Source organism: Trichomycterus rosablanca, chromosome 26 (assembly GCF_030014385.1).
Source record: "Trichomycterus rosablanca isolate fTriRos1 chromosome 26, fTriRos1.hap1, whole genome shotgun sequence".
Classification (NCBI taxonomy): domain Eukaryota; kingdom Metazoa; phylum Chordata; class Actinopteri; order Siluriformes; family Trichomycteridae; genus Trichomycterus; species Trichomycterus rosablanca.
The window spans coordinates 7,669,063-7,688,364 of NC_086013.1; the positions used below are offsets into that span (position 1 = coordinate 7,669,063).

A 19,302-nucleotide genomic window follows, 5' to 3' on the forward strand; every position below is an offset into this window, starting at 1 on the left:
TGCAGGAAGAATGGGACAAAATAAAACCTAAAACACTAAATCACTTGGTATCCTCTGTGCCAAAGCATCTTTTAAGTGTGGTGAAAAGGAATGGCAACATAACAATGTAAAGAATGCTTTACCATCACAACATTTCATGGAATGTGTTGCAGGCCTGAAATGCAGGAATGGATGTTTATTAACAAATGAAATGAAGTCGACCTGATAAAACATGAAATATCTTGGGTTCATCCTGTCTGCAATTAAATTAGTAAAAGTAAGTCTAAAACGCTGCAATCTTTTACATTTTGATACTGTCCCAACTTTTTCTAATTTGGCGTTGTAGGTAGTACCCTATTTTATTAATTATACATATGGCTTAGTTAAATTATAAATGTGTGCTTTGATTCCCAAAAAGAAATGAAAGCACAGTCATGTTCTAATTTAATTGTAAAAGTTATTTTTTACAAAACATTGATGGAGTACACATACCATCAACACAACATCACAACACTCAGTCTTTATATAAATATTCACAATTTACTTAAATAACACAAACTCTCATTTCTAATTACAGATGAATCTAGCTTCAGTACCATCGAACTAATGTAAACATGCAAAACAATGAATTGTCCACATTGAGGAAGATTATTTCCACAGGGGTAATAAATCTTGTCTTTTGTTTGTTTTCACTTCTATTAATAAGTTACTCTTTGATTCCTTGAAGCAGCTTCAGTAGATGTGCTTCCATCACCTGTTGAACTGTTTAAAAAAAGAAAAGAAAAAGATAGTTGACAAAATACAGTGGTCAGTGGTACCTTGGAACTCGACGTCCCCTAAACTCGAAATCTTTGAAACTCGACACCCTTCGTAGAGACATTTGTACCCTTAAACTTGACATTTCCCTTAAATTCGACGTGTTCAGCCTTTTGCACATATGAGCAGCTCAGGTGGCGCAGCTGTAAAACACACGCTAGCACACCAGAGCTGAGATTTCAAATATATCGTATCGAATCTTGGCTCTGCCATCCGGCTGGGCTGCGCGGCCACATTAACAACGATTGGCCTGTTGTTCATATAGGGGTGGGGTCTTATGCCGGATAGGGACTCCACATGACTGATGCAACTACGACCTCTGCTGGCTGATTGATGGCGCCTGCACAGAGGCGGGGAAAGAGTGCGGATCAGGGTGTGTCTGTCTGTACACAAGGCTGATTCGCATATATACACTCGCCTAGTGTGGGTGACAAAATGCATACGGCTGATGCCCACATGTCGAAGGGGGCGTGGGTTAGCTTCGTTCTCCTCAAATCAGAGCGGGGATCGGCATTAGTGGAGAGGAAATGTGACGCAATCGGGCAACCCAATGGTCACTAAGGCAGAGCTTCAGTGTTCCCTTGTGGAGATAGGACAAGCATCCAGTAGGTCGACCATTGCTAACACACTCCACCAAGCAGGCCTTTATGGTAGAGTGGCAAGATGGAAGCCACTCCTCACTAAAAGGCACATGGCCAAAAATCACCTTAAACCAAAAGGTTATTTTTGAAACCAAAATAGAACTTTTTGGCCTGAACTACAAGCGTCATGTCTGGAGAAAAACAGGCACTACTCCTCGCCTGGCTAACACCATCCCTACTGTCGAGCATGGTGGTGGCAGCATCATGCTGTGGGGATGTTTTTCTGCGGCAGGAACTGGGCGACTAGTCCGCATAGAGGGTAAGATGACAGCAGCCAAATATAGAGAGATTCTTCAAGAAAACCTGCTCCAGAGTGCTCTGGAACTCAGACTAGGGCGATGATTCATCTTCCAACATGACAATGACCCAAAGCACACAGCCAAGATAACAAAGGAGTGACTTGAATCCAATTGAACATCTCTGTAAAGACCTAAAAATGGCTGTCTACAGACGCTGCCCATCCAACCTGACTGAGCTTGAGAGGATCTGCAGAGAAGAATGGGAGAAAATGCCCAAAAACAGGTGTGCCAAGCTTGTACAGACATACCCAAGGAGACTTGAGGCTGTAATTGCTGCCAAAGGTGCTTCAACAAAATATTAAGCCATGGGTGTGAATACTTATGTACCTATTATGTTTAAATGTTTACATTTTTAATACATTTACAAAAATGTCTGAAAACATCTATTTCATGTAGATTTTTTAAAAGAAAACTATACTCAAATTGGTTTTCAAATATGTCGGTAACGTAACAAAACGTCGTAAAAAAATAAAGCCCAAGATCAAGCATCTCCACGATTAAGAAACGTAAGGAAACAATGAAGAAGTAAAGGTAAAGTGCAGGTTTTATTGTAATTTTATATTGATTTTAACTGTTTTTAATTGTATTTCAGTGTTTTATAATATACTTGTGTTATTTTCAGTGTATAAGTGTAAAAACAACCCCATTATTGTACATTAGCCTAAAATACAGGGTGGGCCATTTATATGGATACACCTAAATAAAATGGGAATGGTTGGTGATATTAACTTCCTGTTTGTGGCACATTAGTATATGGGAGGGGGAAAACTTTTCAAGATGGGTGGTGACCATGGCGGCCATTTTGAAGTCGGCCATTTTGGATCCAACTTTAGTTTTTTCAATGGGAAGAGGGTCATGTGACATCAAACTTATTGAGAATTTCACAAGAAAAACAATGGTGTGCTTGGTTTTAACGTAACTTTATTCTTTCATGAGTTATTTACAAGCTTCTCTTTGTTTACAGCCATTGACATGTCGCAGAGGTTAACACGTGAGGAGCGGATAGAAATTGTGTTGATGTCTGGTGAACGCAGTACCCGGGTCATTGCAGCAGATTTCAATGCAAGACACCCTACGAGACCACCCATCTCCCATGCTACAGTTAGCAAACTGCTTGCCAAGTTTCGTGAAACTGGTTCAGTGTTGGATTTGCCAAAATGTGGACGCATGAAAACTGTCACTAATGAAGAAACATCAGTGGCTGTCCTAGCTTCATTCAGCAAGAGCCCACAGCGTAGCACTCGCCGCATGTCACTGGAGAGTGGCATCAGTCGAACATCCCTTCGGCGGATATTAGCTACTCACAAATGGCACCCTTACAAACTCCAGCTGCTGCAGCATCTCAACGAGGATGACCCAGATCGGCGCACTGAATTTGCAGAATGGGCAAAACAAAAATTGGAACAGGACCCTCAGTTTACACAGAACATTTTGTTCAGTGATGAGGCAAACTTTTATGTGAATGGTGAAGTTAACAAACAAAACCACCGCTATTGGTCTGACACTAACCCACATTGGATAGATCCCTCCAAGACTGTTGGAACACAAAAATTGATGGTATGGTATATGGGGTACAAAAATAGTGGGGCCATTCTTCATCAATGGAAACCTCAAGGCCACTGGATATTTGAAATTGCTACATGATGATGTATTTCCCTCTTTATGCACTGAAGCTGGCACGTTCCCTGAGTTTTTCCAGCAAGATGGTGCACCACCACATTATGGGTGTCAGGTCCGAGCATTCCTAGATGAACAGTTCCCTGGTAAGTGGATTGGTCGTCGTGGGCCAGTTGAATGGCCCCCAAGGTCTCCCGATCTGACCCCCTTAGACTTTTATATTTGGGGTCATCTGAAGGCAATTGTCTATGCTGTGAAGATACGAGATGTGCAGCACCTGAAACTACGGATACTGGAAGCCTGTGCTAGCATTTCTTCTGCGGTGTTGCTATCAGTGTGTGAAGAGTGGGAGAAGAGGGTTGCATTGACAATCCAACACAATGGGCAGCACTTTGAACACATTTTATAAGTGGTCAGAAACTTGTAAATAACTCATGAAAGAATAAAGTTACGTTAAAACCAAGCACACCATTGTTTTTCTTGTGAAATTCTCAATAAGTTTGATGTGTCACATGACCCTCTTCCCATTGAAAAAACTAAAGTTGGATCCAAAATGGCCGATCTCAAAATGGCCGCCATGGTCACCACCCATCTTGAAAAGTTTTCCCCCTCCCATATACTAATGTGCCACAAACAGGAAGTTAATATCACCAACCATTCCCATTTTATTTAGGTGTATCCATATCAATGGCCCACCCTGTACATGCACAGGACCATGGAACGCATTAACAGGTTCACCATACATCCTTATGGCAAAAAAATACCTTAAAACTCAGTGATTTTAAAACTCGACACCAGTCCCAGAACCAACTGACGTTGAGTTTCAAGGTACCACTGTATCACATTTCAAGGCTGTAGCCATGAAGTGAACATGGGGGGGGGGTCCCATTTTAGAACATTCCAGCCTTATCAGCAACTGATGCAAAGCTAGTGAGTGAAATAAGTTTACTTATAATTTTTACATCAGTATATTTGGGGGAAGGGCTTATATTTGGGGGATTTACAGCCTTGCATTTCACAATTTGGTCATGTACACTGGGGACCAAAAGATTAAGACCACTTGTAATGTTTTTATAATAAACAATATAATGATCATTACAATTAAAGTAAAAAGATCAAACACCATCATGGCCAATTTAGTATCTCCAATTTGCCTTATTTAACTTACAGTTGTGTTCAAAATTATTCAACCCCCACTGCAGTAAAGTGTTTTAGCAAGTTCGACATTTATTTTGTATCTTGTTTACAATCAGATCAAATAAGGACTTGTATAATAGGCAAATGCAACTTAAATTACAACAATATTTTTTTTAATATACCAACAAATGTCCTTTTTGTGATTTCCTCATTGACAAAATTATTCAACCCCTTAAAGATTACCACTGTCAAGAACAGAGGTTTCAATCAAATGTTTTCAATCAGGCATTGAAAGCACCTGTAAAGTGTACAGAACCATAACCAGCAGCAATTAAGCAGATTTAAAAGGACTGAGATACTCAGCTCCTTCTAGACAGTTAATGGTGTCTCTGCAACATGATGAAGTCCAGAGTCCAGAATGGCCAAAGAAGTCAAGAGAGGAGGTAATTTCTTTTCATAAGCATGGATATGGATATAAAAAGATAGCAAAGACATTAAACATTCCAAGAGACACAATTGGAAGCATAATTGGCAAGTTTAAAGCTAAAGGCACAGTGGAAACGCTACCTGGGCGTGGCAGAAAGAGGATGATGTCGGCGACTGCTGTCTGTTACCTGAAACGAAAGGTGGAGAAATTCCCTGGCTGACAGCTGAGGAACTGCGACAGGACTTGTCAGAGGGAGGTACTAAGGTTTTGGCCCAGAAAATATGGTACGCACTGTGAGATGAAGGCCTCCGTGCCAGAACTCCCAGACGCACCCCCCAAAGCACAAGAAGAGTCGACTCCAGTATGCCAAAAACCATGTGGACAAACCACAAAGGTTTTGGGATACTGTTCTCTGGAGCGACAAGACAAAATTAGAACTCTTTGGGCCTCTGACTCAATGATATGTCTGGAGGAGGAAGAACGAGGCGTATACAGAAAAGAACACCTTGTCTATTGTGAAGCATGGCGGTGGGTCAGTCATGTTCTGGGGCTGTTTCGCTTCTTCAGGTACAGGGAATCTCCACCGTGTGCAAGTTACCATGAATTCAGTTAACTACCAGGAGATCTTGGGTGGAAATGTCATGCAGTCAGTGACAAAGCTGATGCTTGGGAGAGACGTTGGACCTTCCAACAGGACAACAATCCCAATCATACCTTCAATTCTACCATGGCTTGGTTGCAGAAGAAGGTCTGTAAGATTCTGGAGGGCCATCGCAATCGCATGACTTAAATCCAATAGAAAATCTCTGGTGGGACTTGAAGAAGGCAGTTGCAGCACGCAAGCCTAAGAATGTCAATGAACTGGAGGCCTTTGCCCATGAGGAATGGGCTAAGATACCTTTAGATCGCTGCAAGACACTTGTGTCAAGCTATGTTTTACGTCTGAAGGACGTTATTACTGCCAAAGGGAGTACTAATGATGTATGTGACTAAGGGGTTGAATAATTTTGTCAATGAGGAAATCACAAAAAGGACATTTGTTGGTATATTAGAAAAAATATTGTTGTAATTTAAGTTGCATTTGTCTATTATACAAGTCCTTATTTGATCTGATTGTGAGCAAGATAAAAAATAAATGTCAAACTTGCTAAAACACTTTACTGCAGTGGGGGTTGAATAGTTTTGAACACAACTGTACATGACAGGGCTACCCACCGTGCCACCATGCCGACCACAACTACTTGAACACCAAAGAAGATATAAATGTGGACTTGGATAGACTTTCCTTCGTGGTCACCTGACCTAAATCCCGTTAAGCATTTATGGGGACACTTGATTGATTGAAGAAAGCCAATAATTTAGTAACATCACAACACACTATGAAATCATGTTGGGGTCACATGATCATCTTATTTTGTACAAACATGTGCAGTCTATCTCAGCTCAAGTGAATTTTACAAAAGATTAAATTATGCTGATATGATTTGAATGCAAAATAGTGACTTGTGGTCCCAGACTTTTGGCCCCAATTGAATATTTGCCATCTCTGTGATCTGTGTTTGTTTAAACAAGAGGGTAATACATCTTTATACGTTTTAATTTGAGATAATTCTATACATACACAAAATGTACAATTAAACAGGACTGTACCATCAATTGCAAAAACACCTTTTACTGTAGGGCCATGATTAATTCATTAAATCTCATTACTCTTACCATGCCTATGCCCCATTGCCACAGCCATGTCCATAGCATTAAAGCCTGAGTCAGACTCCATGGTTGGGTCAGCACCGTTCTCTGTTAAAAGATTAAAGAATTATTTTCTGCATAGCCGATTACCATTCAAAATAGAGAGTAGATTAGTAGTAGAGAGTAGTAATGGACTTTATTATCCATTACAGTAGTGTAATGGATAATAAACAGGTTCATTCTTACCTAATAGTAGTTCCACACAACGAACATGATTTCCATGCACTGCGTAAAGTATTGGGGCGCCTCCATTCTGTAAACACAAACAGTCAAGAGTTGAACTTGCATCACCTATATCACAAAGCCCAGAACTGACTCTCCCAGCTAATCTGGAAATACATATCTTGTAAATCTTGGATCTTTGCATGCTCACAAGTAAGTCCCTAATACTCTATGATTTGGGTCTGTCTGGGTTTGATCATTAGAAGGCTGCATGGCAGTAGGTCACTGCATGTACATGCTAAAAGTACATCCTTACAATCATATTTAAAGTCAATTGTCAAAAGTGCAACATTAGTTTATTGATATTTAATTGACCAGTTATGCCCAGGACAGAATACCAGTCCACTGCAGACCATCAACCACCCATCCATTCACTTACTAACACCTATGGCTGGGAGAGTCATTTCACTGGATAGGCTAGAAAATACAGTAGGTGTTAAAGGACTCGCACTCTCTTGGTTCAAATCATATTTGACTGACCGATCTCAATTTGTTTATGTAAATAATAAATGTTCGGAAACTACAAAAGTAAAGTGTGGTGTTCCACAGGGGTCGGTACTGGGACTGCTATTATTTACACTCTATATGCTTCCACTAGGAGAAATTATTCATAAACATGGCATACATTTTCACTGCTATGCAGATGACACAGCTGTATATATCAGCCAAACCAAATGATACTGACACAATCAGTAAGATAGAAGATTGTGTAAACGACATAAAAAACTGGATGTCGTGTAATTTTCTTTTACTTAATTCAGATAAAACAGAGGTCTTACTTGTTGGCTCTAAAGCTGCAAGAGACAAGTTGTCTAACCTGGTGCTAAACCTAAACACTTTTTCTGTTACTCCCAGCCCAGATGTAAAAAACTTGGGTGTCACACTAGATTCAGATCTTTCCATTGATACACGCGTCAATAATATTACTAGAGTTGCTTTCTATCATTTGCGTAATATTTCTAAAATAAGAAATATACTATCTGTTAATGACGCCGAAAAACTGATCCATGCGTTTATAACTTCTCGGTTAGATTAATGTAATGCTCTTCTAAGTGGATGCTCTGGTAGATCCATACACAAACTCCAGTTCAAAATGCAGCAGCTCGAGTGCTAACTAGAACTAGAAAATTTGATCATATTACTCCTGTTCTATCATCTCTTCACTGGCTGCCAGTTAAATTCCGCATTGATTACAAAATACTTTTACTAACTTATAAAGCACTACATGGTCTGGCTCCACATTATCTGAGTGAACTTATTAATCACTACTACCCAGCGCGTCCACTTCGCTCACAAGATGCAGGGTTACTTATAGTTCCTAGAATTAAAAAGTTCACGGCTGGTGGAAGAGCATTTTCTTACAAAGCTCCACAACTTTGGAATAATCTTCCTGCCTCTGTTCAGGATTCAGACACAGTCTCAATGTTTAAGTCTAGACTGAAAACATATTTATTTTCTCAGGCTTTTGATTAGTATAGACTTGGGGGGCTTGGGGGTTTCTTGGTCATAAAAACTTGTGGTGATCAGGGATGTTGGGTTGCTGTCGCTCTGCCTCTCTTGTCCGATCACTCAGGTTTGAGTAGGGGAGGTGGGCGCTGATGTCCTACGAAAGCCTTTATGACCCTGTTACCTGCTCGCTCTCCCTTTTAGTTATGCTGTAATAATTAGGGCTGCCGGAGTCTAAAACTCTCTGTAAAACTGTTTTACTCAACTAGCATTGTGCATTATTAACTACATTCTCTGTTGTTTTACCCCGAGGGCATTCTGATGGAAACCTGTTTACCCGCCAAGGTTAAGGATTGAAGTCGAGACTGCCATGACAACGATGCTGCTCCTGCCAGATGTGACGGGTCTGGCGTAATTGCACCAAGAATGACAAGAACTCACTACAGACTTTATTGAAGACTAGACCGAATAATAACTCTATTATTATTATTTACTTATTTATTTATTGCCAGTTATAAATTTTAGTTCATTTATTTCTGTGTTTGTATGATTTGATGATATGATTTGTGTAAATCCTACTTATTTAAAGTATCCTCCAGGCCACCCAAGAAGGATGGGCCCTGCTGAGTCTGGTTCCTCTCAAGGTTTCTTCCTGTAATTTTCAGGGAGTTTTTCCTTGCCACAGTCGCCCTCGGCTTGCTCAACAGGGGTTTTTGTATCTGTTGGTCCTGGATTTTGTAAAGTTGCTTTGAGACAATGTCCATTGTAAAAAGCGCTATATAAATAAAGTTGATTTGACTTGACCTAGACAAACACCTAAAGAGAATTTAGATCAGGTAGTCTTCACAGATGTGTTTAGAATGTGTAAGAATGTGGATATGTATCTTGCAATCAACTATATATTTGGTCCTATTATTATTGTAGTAAAGTCATACATTGTTAACAGGTTTAAGAGGTTGAACTGCAAATCATTAATTAATAAAGTAATTACAAATTGCAAAGGTATGACAAATGCTTTGATTTGGTTGAAGTCCACTCAAGCAACTTATTACAAATCTTTTTTTGGGAAAAATTGGAACATTTAGTAAATCGCCCAAAAAACAAGAATCTGTGATTTGTCAGTTCAGTTCAATTTTTACACTGACCAACTTACCTGTATTTTGTCAATGCCTGCAACACACTCAAACATTTATTACACTTATAGCTTATTTATTACACTTTTTGCTGCAGTGAAGTTTTTGCATTGATACAAGACCTAGAAAAAGAGCTTGTAGAATAGTCCAACATGATACGAAAAAGTAGTTAGGACTGCAAAAAGGATTAATCCCAATCCCAATAAATTACTATATATACGATACTATACATTACTGTATATAAGTCTATATATAACTACAGGGAAGGCACATTTCTGTAGAAGTCATTTGGGTTATTGATTGAAATTGGCCAGCAGCAATGGCCTATATGTAAGGAGTTCCCTTAATAGACTGATAGATTGCAAGGACATTTTGGTCCAGGCTTTAAGACAGGAAAAGGTTAAAGCTATTCTGGAGGGTTGCTATTATTAATAGCTCATTATAATAAATACATTAAATACATTATTATGAAATTCTCAAATTTTACATCCTCCCAAAGAGTTAAAATCTTAAGTCTAATTTCAAAATAAAAAAACCTACCCAGTCATATTCATTGACATCCACTCCACAGTCAATAAGCATTTTGACAATGTCTGTGTAGCCTTTACTGCAGGCCAGTGACAATGCGCTTTCTCTTCCTTTAGCTAAAATGTGAGGATCTGCACCCTGAAATGTAAAAAAGCAGATGTTAGATTTGAAGAGATGTTTCATGTAACAGATGAGCTGTGAACATAACAGCATTTTGTGATATTATATTGTTTGCTATGTCTTTAAAAAAGAGCAACCGTGCTGAACTTTCATTTTTATGAAATGCAAGACAAAGCAGCAGCCTGAGCAACTTCTTTAGCGTCATGATGATACATGTTTATCATTTTAAGGTGTTGCTTTATACCTCGTTTTACTCCAGTTATGACAGGACAGGTAGTCACAGGTTACACATAATTCCTCTGTTCAAGTTCAACATCAAGGCAATTTTCTATCTCCAATTCACCTAACTTACAGTGTATCACAAAAGTGAGTACACCCCTCACATTTCTGCAGATATTTAAGTATATCTTTTCATGGGACAACACTGACAAAATGACACTTTGACACAATGAAAAGTAGTCTGTGTGCAGCTTATATAACAGTGTAAATTTATTCTTCCCTCAAAATAACTCAATATACAGCCATTAATGTCTAAACCACCGGCAACAAAAGTGAGTACACCCCTTAGTGAAAGTTCCTGAAGTGTCAATATTTTGTGTGGCCACCATTATTTCCCAGAACTGCCTTAACTCTCCTGGGCATGGAGTTTACCAGAGCTTCACAGGTTGCCACTGGAATGCTTTTCCACTCCTCCATGACGACATCACGGAGCTGGCGGATATTCGAGACTTTGCGCTCCTCCACCTTCCGCTTGAGGATGCCCCAAAGATGTTCTATTGGGTTTAGGTCTGGAGACATGCTTGGCCAGTCCATCACCTTTACCCTCAGCCTCTTCAATAAAGCAGTGGTCGTCTTAGAGGTGTGTTTGGGGTCATTATCATGCTGGAACACTGCCCTGCGACCCAGTTTCCGGAGGGAGGGGATCATGCTCTGCTTCAGTATTTCACAGTACATATTGGAGTTCATGTGTCCCTCAATGAAATGTAACTCCCCAACACCTGCTGCACTCATGCAGCCCCAGACCATGGCATTCCCACCACCATGCTTGACTGTAGGCATGACACACTTATCTTTGTACTCCTCACCTGATTGCCACCACACATGCTTGAGACCATCTGAACCAAACAAATTAATCTTGGTCTCATCAGACCATAGGACATGGTTCCAGTAATCCAATTCTTTGGACGACCAACGCGAGGTCTGTTCTGAGTGGACCCTGCTCTTTTAAAACGCTGGATGATCTTGGCCACTGTGCTGCAGCTCAGTTTCAGGGTGTTGGCAATCTTGTTGTAGCCTTGGCCATCTTCATGTAGCGCAACAATTCGTCTTTTAAGATCCTCAGAGAGTTCTTTGCCATGAGGTGCCATGTTGGAACTTTCTGTGACCAGTATGAGAGAGTGTGAGAGCTGTACTACTAAATTGAACACACCTGCTCCCTATGCACACCTGAGACCTAGTAACACTAACGAGTCACATGACATTTTGGAGGGAAAATGACAAGCAGTGCTCAATTTGGACATTTAGGGGTGTAGTCTCTTAGGGGTGTACTCACTTTTGTTGCCGGTGGTTTAGACATTAATGGCTGTATATTGAGTTATTTTGAGGGAAGAATAAATTTACACTGTTATATAAGCTGCACACAGACTACTTTTCATTGTGTCAAAGTGTCATTTTGTCAGTGTTGTCCCATGAAAAGATATACTTAAATATCTGCAGAAATGTGAGGGGTGTACTCACTTTTGTGATACACTGTACATGTCTTTGGATGGTGGGAGGAAACCAGAGCTCCTGGAGGAAACCCACACAGACACGAGGAGAACATGCAACATGCAAACATCACAGCTCCCATAACAGTATTTGGATGTTTATAGCCCACCATGTTGTGCCGCAGCTCTTTAAATACAGTGGGTGGATCCGTCCCGGAGCAGCGCCCACTCTAATGGTTGTTTAGCACGAGGCAGCTTTACGGAAGTGCATGCACCCTATGGCGCAAACGCTCCAAGAGGTGAAACCAACACCAGGATGCAATTGAGCTCCTCCCAATGTACTCTCCAAGCGTAACTGTAGTTCTTAATGATCTGGTTCTTCTGCTGATGTGTCCAAAATAAAAGACCTTGGGTTTGGATATTTGACCAATGATCCACAATAGTTTGGGTTGTACCAGCATGACTGTTCCCAGTGCCCAAAGCCGCCAGCTCTGTAAAGACAGTGGCCTGCACAGAGCTCTGATCTGAACCCTACAGAACGTCTTTGGGATGAACTGGGATGCAGGTTGTGTAGTGGTGCCTGACAAAGTTACACAATGGGCACAAATTCCCACAGACACGGACCCACCCTCCCACGCAAGACACATGAATGAATGATTTGTTGATCCTACAATGCATGCCGATTTTGTGACCCGCAAAGTGACCGCATCCCGCCACTAGATGGCAGTGTTTCTACATCAGTGTTTAACTGAGGTGGTTTTCCAACAAGTGATGTTGAGAAATATTTACAAATAATCCCAAAATGTTCAAGAAGAGAAAATTGAAGCAGAAGGAAGGTAATTTAATGAAAGATTGGTTGATTGATTGATTAATTGATTAGTTTTTAATGCCGTGCCAACACACTGGGGTCATTTATAAGTTGTTTCTTCATTTTGTGTCATTCTAACAAATTATAAAAGATGTTTTATATTTAAATATGTTAAAAAATTCATTATTTTATGAAAGATTGGAAGGTGAATACAAGTTTGTGTTACTGGTACGTCTCTTGTGTTATGAGGCCTTGTCTGTGGTACAGTAGATATACTGTACATTATAAACATACAATATAAATTTGGCATTTTGACACCAAACACAGAGTTTAGCCTCCAAGAAAAACAACAAATTGTCCAAGACTTAAAAGGCAGACTGCAATCACAGAAGGATATGTTACAATTGGCCTTTTGAGGACCACCATAATGCAGATGTGGCCCTAGGTGAAAATGAGTTTGACACCTCTGAAGAACAAAAAAGTAAACAGCTTTACTACAGGTCCACATGCTTAGACATCAGACTACTGACTAATCTGTAAATAAAAACTAAGGTTTCCAAAAAAACAGAGGATTGAAGTACATATAAAGCAAGTAATCAAATTATTATTAAATTAAATATTTAATAAATGATTCCTTGCGATAATTGAGTGATTGTCCACATGTACAAAAGAAAGCAAACTCCCAAGAGTATAAAATAGTGTGTAAATAAAAGTCTAATAACAATTAATTTGCGGTCACCCTTTTCACTAAAGGTCGCAATAATGAACCCTCTTAAAATCACTTTTGTCTTTTTCTCATGGCATCTTGTTATGAGTTTGATGCTACAAGATGCTTAGCTCTTGTATACATGCTTAAAAGAATGGCAGGATGTTTTTTTGCATGGTGGCTCGGTGGGCAGCACGTTTACTCTTAACGAGTTCACATTGTAACTACATGTGTACATGTGTACTGTTCTTTTACCCCGAGGTGGTTCTAACGGAAACCTGTTCACCCTTTTAAGGTTAAAGACTGCAAGTCAAGACTGCTGCTCCTACTAGATGGGATGGAAACCTGGTGTGTTTGCACCAAAAATGTCCAGAACTTACAACGGACTTTATGACAGACTGGACTGAACAATGAAGAACTTCAATTATTTATTTATTTATTTTTTGCTAGTTATAACTTTCAGTTCAATTTAATTTTGTGTTTGTATGATTTGTTTAAATCCTATTTATTTAAAGTATCCTCCAGGCCACCCAAGAAAGATGGGTTCCTGCTGAGTCTGGTTTCCCTCAAGGTTTCTTCCTGTAGTTATAAGGGAATGTTTCCTTGCCACTGTCGCCCTCGGCTTGCTCAATAGAGGATTTTTGGTCTGTTGGTCCTGGATTCTGTAAAGTTGCTTTAAGACAATGTTCATTGTAAAAAGCACTATATAAATAAATTTGACTTGACTTGACGTCCTGGGTTCAATTTCCAGGTGGAGCTGTCCGGGTCTTTTCTGTGTGGACTTTGCTTGTTCTTCCCGTGTCTGCATGGGATTTCCTTCAGAAGCTCTGGTTTCCTCTCACAGTCCAAAAAAAATGTGACTTAAAACTTAAAATCCTAATAAAAAAACAATCATTTTTATCTTACGTTTTAAGCAGCTTGATGTTCTCAAAAGACAACAGCATTTTGTGATAATTGTGAGTAATGTGGGACCCTCTTAAGCAATGAATCACACAGAATGTGCGTTTCTATAACCAAAAGACTGAATGCAATCGCTGTGTGTGGCAGCCCAGTCCAGCACTTGGCTTTAGACACTGAACCTTAGTGAGTTTATTTCAATACACAGATTGCACTTACACTTTGAAGCAAGAACTCCACCACAGCAATCTGACCATGAGCTGCAGCCCACATTAGCGGTGTGAACCCCTCTTCATCCTGCAGATTAATAACTGCTTCTAAATAGTGGTGACAAAAGCAAACAAATGCCAGACATTATCTTTTGAAAACAGTTTGAGTATGTTAGATTTAAACCCCAGTCTTTACCTCAACACTCACCTTGCTCTATTCGACTAGCCAAAAACATCATTTCTCCTTGTGCCGCAAGCTGGTGAATAGATAAAGCTGGGGAAAAATAACACAATTTATTGTAATCTGTCATTTTCAATGTAGGTAGTAAACAGTGGAAAACCTTTGACGTGTTATTTCGGTGAGCCTGGCGGATTAAATGACATATCCACAGAGGATGAACAAAGGGCAAAACTTCTTTAATAATGGCAAAAAGGGTTCTAAAAGCATAATAGATATTATATTGAGTATATGAGGGACACAGCAGTGTCAATTTATACAAATACGTCAGAAGAGTAAATTCCTTTTAAAAAATTTATTAGTAATTTTTAAGCTTTTACTACCTAACCTCTTACTTACCTTTTACTTTTACTACTCTGATCCAAGAGATTAGTAAAATACGTAGATCATACTTGGGTCCTTAAATAAAAGGTTTTTTTAGTTATAGACTAACAATCTTATAGAACACATTTTTACAATCCATGAAATATATGCTTGTAATTATGAATAATGTCTAGTAGTATACTGCCACCCATCTGTTTTTTTCTATATACACTGATCAGCCATAACATTAAAACCACCTCCTTGTTTCTACACTCAGTGTCCATTTTATCAGCTCCACTTACCATATAGAAGCACTTTGAAGTTTTACAATTACTGACTGTAGTCCATCTGTTTCTTTGCATACTTTTTTAGCCTGCTATCACCCTGTTCTTCAATGGTCAGGACCCTCACAGGACCACCACAGAGCAGGTATTATTTAGGTGGTGGATCATTCTCGGCACTGCAGTGACAATGACATGGTGGTGGTGTGTTAGTGTGTGTTGTGCTGGTATGAGTGGATCAGACACAGCAATGCTGATGGAGTTTTGAAATACCGTGTCCACTCACTGTCCACTCCATTAGACACTTCTACCTAGTTGGTCCACCCTGTAGATGTAAAGTCAGAGATGATTGCTCATCTATTGCTGCTGTTTGAGTTGGTCATCTTCTAGACCTTCATCAGTGGTCACAGGACGCTGCCCACAGGGCACTGTTGGGTAAATATTTTTGGTTGGTAGACTATTTTCAGTCCAGTAGGGACAGTGAGGTGTTTAAAACTCCATCAGCGCTGCTGTGTCTGATCCACTCATACCAGCACAACACACACTAACACACCACCACCATGTCAGTGTCACTGCAGTGCTGAGAATGACCCACCACCCAAATAATACCTACTCTGTAGTGGTCCTGTGGGGATCCTGACCACTGAAGAAAAGCATGTAAGGGGGATAAAGCATGCAGAGAAACAGATGGACTACAGTCAGTAATTGTAGAACTACAAAGTGCTCCTACATGGTAAGTGGAGCTGATAAAATGGACACAGTGTAGAAACAAGGAAGTGGTTTTAATGTTATGGCTGATCTGTGTATGTCAGTAATTTTAGTTTAAAATAAAAGGTATTTGATTTTAGACTTATAAGAATAAAGTTCATTACCTAGCATGAACAAAGACATGTGCAGCAACCATCTTGCCTATGCACTTACAAACTTAAACAAGTATAATCCCAAAATTAGTGTCTCTCTCGATAATTATGTTCATCACTGATAAGTGATTGTTATTACTCACAATGTACAAGCAGTGGAGTTGATGACACTTCGTTTCCACGGTGCTTGTTGGTAAGGGTGGTTGACTGTTTTATCGGTGAGAAGTGCTTTGTGGTGGATGGCGTGTATACGTGCCTAACCTGGATCCCAGGAGATGGAGAGGTCTGGATGTTGCATTCCGCTGGTTACAGAAAGAAAGACTCAGTAAGACAATAAGATAGCAGTTCATAGACATCCACTCTGTAAGTTTGTTTGTAATTAGGATTTTAATGTCATGTTTTACACTTTGGTTCCATTTATGACAGGAACAATAGTTACTCATTACATAAGGTTCATCATTTCACAAGGCTTTATAGAACACAGTCATGGACAATTTTGTATCTCCAATTCACCTCACTTGCACGTCTTTGGACTGTGGGAGGAAACCGGAGCACCCGGAGGAAACCCATTTGGACACGGGGAGAACATGCAAACTTCACACAGAAAGGACCCGAGCTGCCCCACCTGGGGATCAACCCCAGGACCTTCTTGCTGTGAGGCGACAGTGCTACCCACTTACCCACCATGCCACCCGACCACCGGAATGTATCGCACTTAAATATAATGTTACATGGAGGTTGTGTAGATTGATTAATTTGTGATTCAAACTCAATCTGATTTGGCTAAAATCATCTGCAAAACTAATAAATATTTATGTTCACCAGGTCTGTGTAGGTTCTCGGTAATCCATGTGGTAGTCATGAGTGCTAGAGTCAAAGGCCAACTGGCCTTCTTTTAGGTTCGACACGGTAAGGCATTTCACCTCTCATCCAAAAGGCTTCTTCAGATAATGGGGTCCCAAATGTATCTGAGGGAGCCTTTGATATAAGAGATGAAATGTCTTCTAAAATAAATCCAGCTGCCTTCGATTCAAGCACTTAAGACTACCATGACCTGGATGACTGAGAACATACGCAGACCTGGTGACCACATACTTAAATACGTATATTTGTATTTATTAGTTTTGCAGACAAAATTAGACGAATCTTAACAAGCTACACAACCTCCATGCAATGTTATATTTAAGTTGTGACTTTGTGCCGCAAGTGTAGTACATTTAGGTGGTCACAACATAGCATTGTGCCAACTTCATCAACTTATGAAGATACGTTGGAGGTCTGTATCTTGTGGGTTGGTGCCAATTTAACCAACAAAATATGACTTCTCAAGCACTCAAGACTATGTGGCGGTCAAGAAACAGACTTATTTTGTGACACACCTGAACTTACATCTACTAGACATGGAAACCTGAGTAACTTGAAAACCTTCATGAACCAAATTAATGTTATTTGCCTCACTTCTACAATTTCACTTACCTTTAAATAAAACCGAGGCTACCTCCAGGTCAGAATTCACTTGGTCCTGGATGTTCTTGCTGTCTTCTTCGTTCAGGGACTTTACAAATCGGGAGCACACGTTCATGTCAAAGCGGTTGGGCAAGATGAATTTGGGACCCATGGCCACATTTTGGGAGCTCGCATCCTCTGCCGTGCCAATGTTTACTGAAGGTTCTACTTTTATTGATGTCATCTCTGGCAGAGAGCAGATGCCCTCGATTTCGTCTGATGCCATGGGGTTCAAATAAACTTTAGATCTTTAACAAATAAATCCGGCATGTAATCTACACAATAACTGGTAAACAACTCGGTTTAATATTTTTAATATAATTAGAAGACGATCTTATTTAGATGAAACGGCAATCAATCTAAATAGGTCAAAGTATGAGCATGTGTTTGTTTACGTGGTTCAGCATCATGCATAAAAGGGCATGTTCAAAGCATGCCAATGTACATAGTCTACATAGAATAGAACATAGTCTAGTACTTTACATATCGAAAATGCAAGATTATTGTCTAAATCAACATAATTAGTGAAGTTATTAGTCTCGATTTAATCGTACAATCTATCAAAGTCGCGTTAGCTGTGTAGGTCTCTACTAAAGCTAGCTCGCTTAACAGACATCACGCATGCGCGCTATTGAGCCGACCTCACTAGGTGTTCTATTTACATATTTAGTGCACTACCTAGGGAGACTTGTCATCTTCCAAATCATGACTAAAACACGCTGCAGAACAATTAGTTGTGTAATACATGATAACACACATGATAACACTGCAGTACTTTTCCCACAAAGAGATGTGGAGTAGTGTGTTCAGACTCAATAAACGTTGCCAGTTGTAGGCATAAAAGGGGGGATTTATGCGATTGAACACGTCTTTCGGGTTTACACAACGCATGCGCACTATTAAATCTAGCAAGGAACGCCGGTCGGCTGATCGCACCATAAACAGCTTCTGATTGGACAGGTGTATCAGGCTATGTATTTTAGTCAAACTGTACAACTACCACTTGTTTTCAAGAAATATGATTGACAGTGTGGTTAAAAATAATACATGGTCAATTCCCAATCCTTTTTTGTTTTGTGTAAGGAAAGCCATGCATTTACTGTTGTGCATGAATTGCATAATAATACAATTCATGTTGTACACCAACAAATTTAAAGAAATTAAATTTCAAAAGCACGCCAACAAATTTAAACACACCGGCAAATAAAAAAAACGCATAAGCAAAATTTTAAATTATATTTAATAATAATCTCACCACAGTATTTCCAGAAACAAACCATTCATTAGTTAAAAACTGCTCTGTTGTAGGATCCATATCCAAAAATATTACAGCTGCAGTTGCTGCTAATGGTGTTTTACCAAAGTATTGAATAAAGGTCTGAATAATTTAGTGATTTTTTTTATTTTTAGTTAATTTTTTAATTACTTTGTCATTATAGATGATTAAGTGTATTTTGTTGGTTGAAAAAGCAATTATATCTACTGAAATACACAACACAAAGAGTTACAAATAGTACAGAGGTCTTAAACCTTTTTTAACATCTAATGTGTATATATACACGGTGTCTTTCACAATTGTTGCCACCCCTGGTAAAGATGAGCAAAAAGTGTTACAAGAAATTCAACTGTTCATAAATTTGCTTAATCTAAAAAATGCCCATATCTACAGTTAGG

The 19,302-nt window shown here is 39.5% G+C and overlaps 1 protein-coding gene across 1 annotated transcript; it reads right to left on the reverse strand.

Annotated features, from left to right (window-relative positions):
* Positions 1-194: 194 nt before the first annotated feature.
* Positions 195-18,188, reverse strand: ankra2 (ankyrin repeat, family A (RFXANK-like), 2). The gene is made up of 8 exons (XM_062988834.1): positions 17,599-18,188; positions 16,266-16,424; positions 14,649-14,714; positions 14,451-14,548; positions 10,007-10,132; positions 6,852-6,918; positions 6,633-6,713; positions 195-741 (listed from the first exon to the last, which is right to left on the reverse strand). The coding sequence occupies exons 1-8, from the start codon at positions 17,852-17,854 to the stop codon at positions 686-688; spliced, it is 909 nt and encodes a 302-aa protein (XP_062844904.1). The 5' UTR covers positions 17,855-18,188; the 3' UTR covers positions 195-685.
* Positions 18,189-19,302: the final 1,114 nt, after the last annotated feature.

Bases quoted from the DNA above. Each gene is read 5' to 3' on its own strand.
- ankra2 (XM_062988834.1), bottom strand. From the start codon at position 17,854: ATGGCATCAGACGAAATCGAGGGCATCTGCTCTCTGCCAGAGATGACA. The intron at 14,715-16,265 runs GTGAGTAATAAC...ATTTTTCCCCAG, and splicing joins AACTCCACTGCTTGTACATT to CTTTATCTATTCACCAGCTT. The intron at 14,549-14,648 runs GTGAGTGTTGAG...ACCACTATTTAG, and splicing joins GGCTAGTCGAATAGAGCAAG to AAGCAGTTATTAATCTGCAG.